General features: G+C 36.6%; 1 protein-coding gene across 5 annotated transcripts in view; it reads left to right on the top strand.

Annotated features, from left to right (window-relative positions):
• The window catches only part of LDAH (lipid droplet associated hydrolase), a 152065-nt gene that overhangs the window by 74207 nt on the left and 65125 nt on the right, over positions 1-12733 (top strand). For 4 of the 5 annotated variants that reach the window (XM_025354641.1, XM_025354640.1, XM_025354639.1 and 1 more), the window contains one exon: positions 9520-9754. The exons of the other annotated variant lie outside the window; for it this stretch is intronic. In XM_025354641.1, coding sequence (XP_025210426.1) covers positions 9520-9754 — 235 coding nt within the window. The remainder of the gene's footprint in view (positions 1-9519; positions 9755-12733) is intronic. 5 annotated transcript variants of the gene reach the window in all.

Raw genomic sequence — 12733 nt, 5'->3', positions numbered from 1 at the left:
TGGGGACTTACACACTTCTTTAGCCATTTGGGCCTAACCTTTTGTCTGTGAATTAACTGCTTATATTCCCAAGGTTTAGTCTCTGTCTCATGGGGTCTTAGCTGCCCTAACTGATGGATTTGCTTCATACCACATAAAATTGAACAAGAAAGCTGCCCTCTTTGCCTTCCAGTTGACTTCCTAGAAGCTGAGAGTGTCCTGGGGCAGCTTCTGTGGCAGAAATCCCTTGTGGCTGGAGCTGTGCTGTGTGCCCTATACATGCCTCTGGCTATGGCCCTTTGCATTGTGTTATTCATCCTTGGCCTGAAATCCTGTCACGGATACCTTTGCCTCATCTTAGTACTGGTATAAAAATGGCATTTTAGTGTATGGAACTGAAGTATACATGTTTCACAGTATCTTTCAGTAAAGTTAAATAGGGTATAATTTTTTTACGGTTTCACTGAATAACCCTGTATTCTATGAGCAGCACTTTGCTTATGTAGATACTCAGTGTTTGTCAAGAAAATTTCTTTCTGAGCTGCTGAGTTCCTGGACCCTTATAGAGAAGAAATTTTGAGTGCCCATTTTGTATGTTTCTATTTTACTCTTCATTTCCCATGTCCTCATACCTCTCTAAGTATCTCTCCCACTAGAATTTATGTTCTCTGAAGGCAAGGGCTTTGTCTTGTCACCCCTGTGTCTCCAGCACTCAGCACAGCACCAGGCATACTGTAGGTACTCAGTATATCTTCATGAATTAACAAATGAACAAACCAATGAACAACCAGTAAATCTAACGAATGGCTCCCCCTCCCAGTCATGCTAGACCTGCACTTTTAAATATTGGGGTTTTTAACTTAGAACAGTCCCAGTGCCACTGCCAAACATATTGGTTGGGTATGTGTGTGCTTCCTGACCGATACATAGCACTCCAGCTCCAAGTTTATGCCAAGTAGCAGTTTCTTGATCAGCAGAGCCATCCTGTCACATTCTGTGTAGCTTTACCTCCAGGAACCATGAGAAAGGCCTGATACTACCAAAGGCCATAGTAGTCATGTGAGAATTTTGTAACTATAGACCTTAAGGTTTGCTATTCACTATTCACTGAATTCTGAGGCTACCTGGAGAACAGTGTTTAATTCAAAATAACAGATGTTCCCTAAGAGACAGTTGTACTGTAGAGCAGCAGGTAAAGAATAATTTGCAGTGAGCCTGTGAGCATCATTGTTTTCTGAATGAGTTCTCAGTGATTCTGAATCGGAACAGCCCAAAACGAAGTGGTTTCCATGAGTTCAAGCTGAGGAGAACAGCATTTTGCATTCAAAATAAAATAAGTGAAGAGAATATAAAATGATAAAAGCCTGAGAAGAATGGGCTATAGGAAGATATTGAAGCTAAGTTTCAGATGTTTGTGTAGTTATAAGTTATGTAAAGACCTCTGCAAATATGCAAACATTCCTTATAATTAACAACCCTGACATGAAAATCAAACGTATGAAATGGCTGCTTTTTTTTTTTTTTCCACATTCAGGTAATTAAAGTGTAGAAAAATCTCTGCCCCAGAAGGTCTGAATATAATTCACATGAATGGAAAATGGCAAAAGTGGTTAGTTTCTTGAGTGGCATCTTAACTGAAACATACTAAAATGGCATAATTTTGGTTCAGTAATCAGTAGTTGAAAGATCTCGTGCTTTACTTCTTAGGATATGAGTTTAATTATTTCTGGAGCTAAATGATTTGAGACATTTGTAAAGATTAGCCCGTATCTGACAATAATAGTAGTAATTGGTTCAACCCTAAGAAAATTGCCTCCAAACAATAACAATTACAAATAACTGATTTCGTATGTAAATGTATAGTATATATAAACATTAATGGCATGGATTCAGAAGTCATCCTGCTTGAATTCATATCTCTGTCACTTTCTGGCTGAACCTCAGTTATCTCTTCAGTGGAATGAGGGAACTTCATAAGGTTTTTATGTATATTAAATGAAATAATATATATAAAGTGCATAAGTGTAGCACATGGAAAATAGTAAGCTGTCTCTACTACTGTTAATCCAACTACTTCCCTGCGAGGCATATTCTTATATTTCTGACATACAAAGTTTTTAAGACAGAGTAGAAAATCTCAAAAAGCAAGCTCTTGATTAAAATATAATGGCATTTGCAGTTTATAAACTGCATACTTATTAAATAAGCTGACTAGGCTTGTGTTTCCAGTGTGATCCTAAGGAGAGGAACATATGGCCTTAAGAGGAGATAAACAAAACTAGGATTACTTCTAGACCTATGTTTTGACAGCTAGCAAGTTTATCTTTGAAGGCTGTCTGGTTGACATTACATGTTGGCTAAGACATTCCTTACAAATGTTGCAGTCATATAAAAAGAGAAACTGTATGCTATTTTTTGTTTGTTTGTTTCCTGCTTGTACAGTGGGGAAACCCCCTGCCATAACTACATCAGGTGGGTTAAACTAATAAATAAATAGGCAGAGTGCCAGTGATAATGTTCTTTTGAAGATGTTGAAGTACTATTTGTTGCAGCTTCACTTAGTAAATAACACATAGGCATCATTGCTGCTCTCCCAGAAAAAAATGGATGCATCTGTAATAAGCTATATAAACAGATGAAGTCTTTTAAGGATTTTTAAGATTTACTGTTTTTTTTAAGCCTATTTAATGAAACAGATTGCACACAATCCACACCTGAGCACCATACTTCTTACCTTGTGGCCATACCTCAAATTGTTTCTTAGCTTCTTTTCTGAAAAATGATTAACAACAATAATAATAAATTCAAGAAAAATAAGCATCAAAATACTTTCCTCTAACCCCCGCAAATGTAGCCAGTGTAAAAAGTCCCAGTGTGCATATTTACCTTCCTGTACTGTTCAAGAAAACACGGTTGTGCTTCATTATCAAAAGTTGATTCTGGTAGATAGCAGAAGAGAATGTGAAATATGTGAAAATGTTTTCTTAGGATAGAATGAATTGGCTAACATGGGAGTTCTTTTTTTAATGAGATAGTAACCTAAGAAAATGTTTGGTCATGTACACAGATTTGGAAACCTTCACCGCACAGCTGTGTTATCAAATTAGGCATACTTCCTTGACCTAGGTGATTTTTTTTTTTTAACAATATGAAGAATGAAAAATTTTTGTTACTGTGACTTATCCTATCAAATTTTGACTATAAATTTCATTGAAATTATCATTATAATATCTAGGAAAAGTTTCACCCAGCAGGTAATAATTGTTCTCCAAAGGCAAGAGAGGAAAACCAGTCTCATCAGCTAAGTATTAGTTGTGATAAGGTCTTTGGTCTTCTTATGTTTTTACAAGGCAATGATGCATTCAGTGTACATATTAGAACTTCCTTATTGTTTTGGTCTGTTCCCATTATTTCGGAGTGCATTTTAATTCTCAATTTGTTATTGATATAGATCAACCAAATATTACCCTGTGGTTGCTTATATATTTTTAGAGTTTCCCTTACATGCAGTTTTGCTTAACATGGGTCACAGTAAAGGATCATTTATAAAAGTAATGGATTGTTTCCTGTTTCTGCCAGCTGATTTGATCAATCTAAAGTTCATTATGTACTATGAGTTACATAACCAGTATGGAATCTGTGTGGGACATTCTCATTTTAGTTGGGTGTTAACTGAATTAGCCATTTATATCCTTTAAATCATCGAGGACATTTTAATAAACACTTGAACTGCTCTGTTCTTCATGTACCCTGCTCCAGCAATACGGTTCACCTGGCTCTTACCCAAACACACCACATTAGCTTTCTATGGCCTCTACACATGCTCTTCCCTCCCTACAAAATTTATTTTTCCAAGCATCTCTTAGCTTACTCCCTAACTGCCTTTGCACAAATGTCACCTTTCATCAAAGCCTTTACTAAACACCCTATTTAAAGCTATCCCACTACCCCTCACAGTTTCTAGTCCTCTTTTATTATTTTATCTGCTCCCTCATAGGACTTGTGACTTACTACCATTATACATATCTGATTCAATTATTATTTATTGCTTAAATTGTTATAATCATTATAAATCACTTATGGCTAATTAATATACATATTATGCTCAGTCATTTACTTGATTAGTTGTTAGCCTCAATTATATTTTATTTTTTAATATATATTTTTAATTGACAAATAGAAAGTGTATAGATTGGTGCAATATGGTGTTTGGAAATAAGCATATATTGTGGAATGACTAAATCAAGCTAAGTGTAATACTTATGCAGTACCTTACATGCTTATCTTTTTTTGTGGTAAGAACACTTAAAATCTATTCTACTATCTTAGCAATTTAAAAATGGGCAAAGGACTTGAATAGACATTTCTTCAAAAAAAAAAAAAATACAAATGACCAACAGGTATATGAAAAGGTGCTCAATATCACTAATTATCAGAGAAATGCAAATCAGAACCACAATGATATATCACCTAACACCTGTAAGGATGTCTATTAGAAAAACAAAATATAACAAGTGTTGACAAGGATGTAGAGAAATAGAAATCTTTGTACACCTTGTACACTGTTGCAAGAGCATTGGTAGAACTACTTTGGAAAACTCTTTGTAATTATCTACTAAAGATGAATATATGCCTACTATATGACCCAGTATTTCTACTTTGAAGTGATGTAGCCAACAGAAATACATGCATACATGCACCAAAAGACATATACAAAAATGTTAATAGGACTTCTGGTTTCCAGTTCCACATGTAGGGAGCTTAGAAGTTGCCATTCCAACCCTAACAAGTAAAAAGCTGAGCAAACTGATAAATCAACTCTTATTGGACCCAGGATAGGGGAAGACACAGGGAAACCCACTGTCCCCAAAAGACTAGAGAGACAGACTGGCAAATACTGAGAGCCACAAGTTACTACAGAACATGCAGTCACAAATAGAAACCCCCACAGGAAGCAGTGCCTTGGTAGAAAAACCTGAGCTGTAATTGATGAATTATAGGAGGTTCAGTATGAACAACTCTAAAAGTTTAAAACTCCAGGGGGACCCACTCATGGGGAAACCCTACTATTTTGTTAGACTTACCTACATGAGCTAAATTAGATTCTCCAAGTAAATATTGCAGAAAAATCCCTATGTGCTTCTGGCAGGGGGAGGATGAAATGAACCATTTTGAAATATGCCAGAGCACTGTGCTCTTCTTAACAAGGTCTGCCCCCAGGAGAAATTAGTTAGCTAAATCCTGACCTGCTGGGGTATTATTAGAGCCTGACCCAAGGGAAGGGAAATACCTAACTCTTGTCAGCTCTAACCTTCTGCATCAGAGAAGGGAAATACTAAACTCCAGACAACTCTAGCCATCCTGTCCTGCCAAAGAGGGGAGAAGAATACTGAGGAAACACTTAGAAGTTTGTAGACCAGAGGCATATGCTTACTAAAAGACTGAGACTTAATCATAGGATGATAGAATGTCTCTCCTCCCCTTTCCCCCACCTAACTACTGCATTACTAAAACCTGATTTACAGAAGTTCCTTTTACCTGGTACATCATGTCCAACTATCAAGAAAAAATTACTAGGCATACCAAATTCAAAAAAAAAAAAAAAAAAGAAAGAAAAGAAAAGAAAAACAATCTGAGGAGAATAGAGCAAGCTTCAGACCCAGACCGGTAGCGATTCTGGAATTATCAGATGAGGAATTTAAATCCGCTATGATTAATATACTAATGCCTATAACAGATAAAGAAGGCATCATTCAAGAATAGGTAGACAATGTAAGAAGAGAGATGGAAATCCTAAGGAAAAAGCAAAGAGAAATACTAGAGAGTAAAAACACTATAAAATAAAGAATGCCTTTGATGGGCTTATCAGTAGATTGAAAGTGGCTGAAGAAAGAGTCTCTGAGCCTAAGAATATCTCAACATAAACCTCCAAAACTGAAAAGCAAAGAAAAAGGCTGAGAAAAGAAAAAAAAAAAAAAGAATAAGGACTGCAGGACAACTACAAAAGGTGAAACATATGCATAAGGGGAATACTAGATGGAAAAAGAAAGAGAGAAAGAAACATTTCAAACAATAATGACAGACATTTCTTAAATTAATGTCAGACATCAAACTTCAGATCCAGGAGACTCAGAAAGAAAATAATAGGGGCTTGAAACTCTGATCTCCATAAAGAAAAGAAGAGCATCAAAGAGGAAATAAACAAAGATAAAACAAAAATGTTTATTTTTCTTATTCTTAATTTATCTAACTGATAAGTTTGTTCAAAATAATAATAGCAACAGTGCTTTCGATTATGTATGTTTATATGTTATATGTATGCTTACATATAAGTGAAATGAATGCAACAACACAAAGAGCAGGAGGGAAGACTTAGGATTATTTTGTTTTTGTAAGATATACTACTTGTAAAGTGGTGTAATGTTGTTTAAAAGTGAACTTGGACTAGTTGTAAATGGATGTTGCAAACCCTAGGGCAATCACTGGAAGTTTTTTTTTGTTTTTGTTTTTGTTTTTTTTTAAGTAAAACTGACATGCTAAGAAAGGAGAAAAAATTGAATCACATAAAATGCTCAGTTAAAACCACAAAAGGCAGAAAATATGTGGAAGATGAAAATAGGAATAAGAACAACAGAGAAAATAATGACAAATATAGTTGATATTAATTTAACTACCAATAATCACTTTAAACATCAGTGGTCTAAATGCACCAAATAGACCTGGCGTGGTGGCTCACACCTATAATCCCAGCACTTTGGGAGGCTGAGGCAGGAAGATCACTTGGGCCCAGGAGTTCAAGACCAGCCTGCGCAACATAGGGAGAGAGACCATCTCTACAAAAAATTTGAAAAATTAGCCAGGCATGGTGGTATGTGCCTGTAGTCCCAGCTACTCAGAAGGCTGAGGTGGGAGGATCTCCTCAAGCCTGGGAGGTCAAGGCTGCAGTGACAGAGTGAGATCCTGTCTCAAAAAAAAAAAAAGAAAAAAAGAAAAGCACTAATTACAAGATTGTTAGAGTGAATCAAAAAACAAGACTCAACTATATGTTGTTTAGAAGAAGCCCACTTTAAATATAAAGATACATGTAGATGAAAAGTAAATGGATGGAGAAAAATATACCAAGCTAACACTAATCAAAAGAAAACAGGAGTAGCTACATTTCAGACAAGGCAGACTTTCAAAGCAAAGAAAGTTATCCAGGATAAAAAAGGTCATTACATAATGATAAAGAGGTCAGTCCTCCAAGAAGACATAACAGTCCTTTACATGCGTGTGCCTAGCAGCAAAGCATAAAACTGTGAGGCAAAAACTGATAGAACTACGAGCATAAATATATGCATCCACTATCATAGTTGGAGATTTTAACACCCCTTTATCAGAAATGGACAGATCCAGCAGGCAGTAAATGGGTAAAGACATAGTTGAATCCAACAACACCATCAATCAACTTGTATAATTGACATCTATAGACTACTTCATCCAACAAGAGCAGAATACACATTCTTCTCAAGATCACATGGAACATTCACCAAGATAGACCACATTATGGTCCGTAAAGCACACATTAACAAATTTAGAATAGAAATTATATAATGCCTGCTCTCAGACCACAGTGGAATTTAGAAACCAATAAAGGAAAGATAACTGGAAAGTCCCCAAATACATGGAGATTAAACATGGATTAGAAAAGAAATTTCAAGATAAATTAAGAAATAATTTTGAACTAAATGAAAATGAAAACAGAACTTATCAAAATTTATGAGATGCTGCAATGAGCCAGGACCATGCCATAAAATAAAATTAATATATCAGAGATGTATGTACTCCATGTCCATTGGAACACCCTTCACAATAGCAAAGTTAACAGAATCAACCTAAGTGTCCATCAGCAGATGAATGGATAAAGAAAATGTGTGTGTACACAATGGAATACTGCTCAGCCTTAAAAAGAAGTTTTGTCACGTGCAACAATGTAGATGGAGCTGGAGAATATTATGTTAAGTGAAATAAACCAGACACAGGAAGACAAATACCACATGTCCTCACTTATATGTGGAATCTGAAACAATAGAACTTACAGAGCAGGGAGTGGAATGGTGGTTACTAGAGTCTGGGGTGGTGGGCAGTGGGAGAAGGAGGAGAGGATGGTCAGAGGGTACAAAGCCTCAATTAGGAGGAATACAGTTTTTTCCTTTGGGATACATTGCACAGCATAGTAAGTATAGCAAAAACAGTCTTTATAACAAATGATACTGGAACAACTGAACATCCACGTGCAAGAAAATGAATCTAGACATAGACCTTATACTTATCACAAAAACTAACTCAAAATGGGTTATAGATCTAAATATGAAACAACTATAAAATGACTAGAAGATAACATAGGAGAAAACCTAGATGACCTTGGATATGATGATGACTTTTTAGATACAAACCAAAGGTACAATCAATGAAAGAAATAACAGATAAGCTGAACTTCATTAAAATTAAAAGCTTCTACAGAAAGCAGGGTCAAGAGAATAAAAAGATAAGTAATAGACTGAGAGAAAATATTTGAAAAGACACATCTGATAAAAGACAAATCAAAAATGTACAAGGAACTCAGAAAACTCAAAATAAGAAAAATATAAAACCTATTTAAAAATGGGTCAAAAACCTTAACAGACACCTCACCAAAGAAGATATACAGATGACAAATAAACATGAGAAGATGCTCCACATCATATGGCATCAAGGAAATGTAAATTAAAGACAATGAGATAACGCCATACCTGTTAGAATGGCCAAAATTCAGAACACTGACAATAAATACTGAAAAGGATATAGAAACAGCAGGATATGGAGCACCTCTCATTCATTACTGGTGGGAGTCAAATAGTCCAACCACCTGGAAGACAATTTAGTGATTTCATACAAAACTAAATATATTCTTACCATGTGTTCCAGCAATTGTGCTCTTAGATATCTACCCAAAGAAGTTGAAAACTTAGTGCACACGGACATTTATAGCAGCTTTATTCATAATTGCCAAAACTTACAGGCAACCAGTATTTCCTTCAGTAGGTGAATGAATAAATACACTATGGTACATTCAGATGATAGAATATTTTTTAGCATTAAAAAGAAATGAGGGGACCTGGACATGGTGGGTCACGTGTGTAATCCCAGCACTTTGGGAGGCCAAGGCAGGAGGATCATTTGATCCCAGGAGTTCAAGACCAGCCTGGGCAACATAGGGAGACCCTGTCTCTATAAAAATATAAAAAATGAACCAGGCATGGTGGGGCACACCTGTAGTCCCAGTTACTTGGGAGGCCGAGGTGGAAGGATCACTTGCACTCAGGATGTCAAGTCTGCAGTGAGCTGTGATTTTGCCTCGTTATGGGCTGAGAGGGTGGTGAGTGGTGGTTCTTCTCAGTCTGAACAGATCTCTAGTCATCCTAAAACCCAGTCATTTGTCATTACTGTACAGAAGAAACAATAAGTAATGGACCTATCCCTTAAGAAAACCCCTCATCAAAGTATGCTTCTTTATTGTAGGTAATTCGCGCCTTTCTGCTGTTTCCAACAATTGAACGAATGTCTGAGTCACCCAATGGCAGAATTGCCACTCCACTTTTGTGCTGGTTTCGATATGTTCTCTATGTTACTGGCTACTTATTATTGAAACCATGTCCTGAGAAAATCAAGTCCTTGCTAATCAGAAGGTGCCTTCAATTAATGAACCTGGAGAATGAATTTTCGCCATTGAATGTATTAGAACCATTCTGCCTTGGTAAGCACAGATTTTAAAATGTATATGTTTATTCTTGTATCGCAAAGTGTTTACACAATACTCTCTGACAGTGGACAAATATCAAGCAAGCAATTATTTACTAGTTTTTTATTTTTCTCTTCCAAAAGTTTAAAACTAGAAATAAATAAAATTGGAAATAGAATGAGGGAATTTTTACATGAGAAATTAGACGGAAAAGCCTCATCAAGTTTTAATTTTATCTTGCGTTTCCGATTCTTCACTCTAGCTGCAGGATGGTGAGAAACACTTCTTCTGCACATAGTACATAGTATATACGGAGTCCCTACAGGAATCCTGGGTATGCCTGTTAGCTCAGTGGGAGTACTTTACAAAAAACAGCAGAAGGACACAAAGCCTAATACTCTTGTAGAGTTAACAGTTTGTTTTTATTTTCCTGCTTTAAATGTTTTGGGAGAATTTAAATCATAGAAGTAATAAATAGTTGTTATGGTAATGTATTTTAATACTGGGTGCTTTGCTAATTGTATTTTATGAATATGCTAGGAAATGTTTTTGTGACTTTACTTTTTGGCTTCAAAAGTTGTTTTAAAATGTAATTTATCGTTTTAGATCATACTATTTTATACTATATTTATAAATGACTTTCATAATAAACTAATCCTAGTTTCTTAATCTATAAGGTGGGGATAACAATACCCCATACTTCAAATGTTATTCTAGTGTTAGATGTGATAAAATATGCAAAGCTTCTATCTGGTATTTTATTTATAACAGACCTCCAATGAATGATGTAACAATTAGTTGCAGCAGTAGCTAATGGCACTTTCTAAGCTTTTACCTGTGATCCTCAAAAGAACTAATAAGGTTTAGTATTGCTGTCGTCCCCCTTTTAAATGAAGCAACTGAGGTACAAAGAGGTTACATGATTGCCCCGAGTTATACAACTAGTATGTAGTGTTGAAGCCCAGGCATTCTGCTGCTGTATTGCATTTCCTTTCACCATAGCTGCTGCTGTTGCCCTAGTTAATGATAACAGCAGGACTCCTGAATAAAGTTTTCCATGCTCAGCTGTATTAAGAATGCCATAAGGTCACATGCGTAATGAACTAGAAACAAGTTAACAGCCCTGCCTGTTCAATTGTACAGCTGCAGTTCATATGGGAGGTATTTTTCTAAATATGTAACAAGAAGCAGTCCTCACAAATACAAAATTCAGTATATTTATCCTATTGATAGATTTTTCCCCCTTCCATTTTCCCCCCAATTTCCATTCTTTAATATAGCCTTAGCATAGTGGTTAAAAAAGATGAGATAGGAAGAGGGGAAGCAAGGGCTAAGGACAGTCATGGAAATTGCCAGAGGTTGAAGTTGGAAATATCCCTTAAAGACCATTTGGTCCAACTCTTCATCTGTCCACCATATTGTTACAGAAAAGGAGTCCCGATCCACACCCTGAGAGAGGGTTCTTGGATCTCGTGCAAGAAAGAATTCAGGGTGAGCCTCCAGTGCAAAGCAAAAGCAAGTTTATTAAGTGAGTAAAGTGGTGAAAGAATAGCTCCTCCGTAGACAGAGTAGGATATTCCTGAAAATAAGAGGAGGGATGTACCCACCCCAGGTACAATGCTTGTATATATAGGGAGATGTGTTCTGCTACAAGTTTGTGATAAAGGATTAATTTTCTTAATTACTATATTTTGTAAGATTCGATATTATTATTATTATTATTATTATTATTTTGAGATGGAGTCTCACTCTGTCACCCAGGCTGGAGTGCAGTGGCACGATCTCGGCTTACTGCAACCTCCGCTTCCCAGGTTCAAGTGATTCTCCTGCCTCAGCCTCCTGAGTAGCTAGGACTACAGGCAAGCACCACTGTGCCCAGCTAATTTTTGTATTTTTTTTAGAGACAGAGTTTCACCATGCTGGCCAGGCTGGTCTCAATCTCCTGACCTCGTGATCCACCCATCTCAGCCTCCCAAAGTGCTGGGATTACAGGCGTGAGCCACTGCACCCAGCCCAAGAATCGATATTACTATCTTTGAAGCAAAATTAGGAATGCCTTTGTTCTCCAGATATCAGGATATCTGGACACTCCCAAGTCTGAGTCTGTTTTGGTAAACATTATTAATTTGTTCCCTTAACTTTAAACATCTAGAGGCTCGGAATGCCTTACTTTCTGAGAATACAGTCCAGCAAGTTTCAGCCTCATTTTCCTAGCCCACACTCAACATGAAGTCTCTCTGGTTCAAATGCCTCTGACAATATTATGGAACAGATGCCTACTGGTGAAAATGATACTGACAGGAAGTCAGAAACCCTCAACTCTCATTTTGGTTCTGTCCTAGAGTCACTCTGTGGCTTCCATTTAGTTCCTTCCCCTCATTGATTTTCAAATGTTGATTAAATCAAGAGTTAGAGCCAGTCTACCTTTGGAAATTACTTGAGACCCAATGGAATCAGCATTTGAAATTCTGGCAAATATATGTAAAATTCTCCACATATACTTTGATAAGATCATTTTACTTCTCTTTACAGGTTTGTTTGTCCCTCCTAGCCCCTTGTTGCTCTTTGTCATTTTCTTTTTGCCTTGTAGAATGGATTTTATAAAGCATTCTTCAGTTATGGATTCCATTTTCCTTCTGGGATTTCTGCTTCCAGGAAGATAGGGTAAATGGACTTTCCACTATTTCTCCTGCTAAGTACAAAAAACCCTGGATATTATCTATAAAACAACATTAAGAAGACTATACAAAGTAGAGAATAGAAAGCAGGCTATGTAGGGACTTTGGGACCCAAGCAACAAACACAGTGGTGAGTTCCGTAGGTTTTCTTTTTATCACATATATCCTAGGTGTGGAGCCAGCAACCCAGAAACACCAAAGAGTAGAGACTTTTAAAGGCCCCAGCAAAAGCCTACTCTCTCTAGCCCAAAGACCGGGAAAGGAGCAATGTTTCATAGAGCAGGAAAAAACAGTCTTCTCCCTACCTTGTATAGTT

Source organism: Theropithecus gelada, chromosome 13, assembly GCF_003255815.1.
Source record: "Theropithecus gelada isolate Dixy chromosome 13, Tgel_1.0, whole genome shotgun sequence".
In the NCBI taxonomy this organism is placed as follows: Eukaryota; Metazoa; Chordata; class Mammalia; order Primates; family Cercopithecidae; genus Theropithecus; species Theropithecus gelada.
Note: the sequence above shows the minus strand (reverse complement) of the source record. Positions and strands in the feature narration are given on the sequence as shown.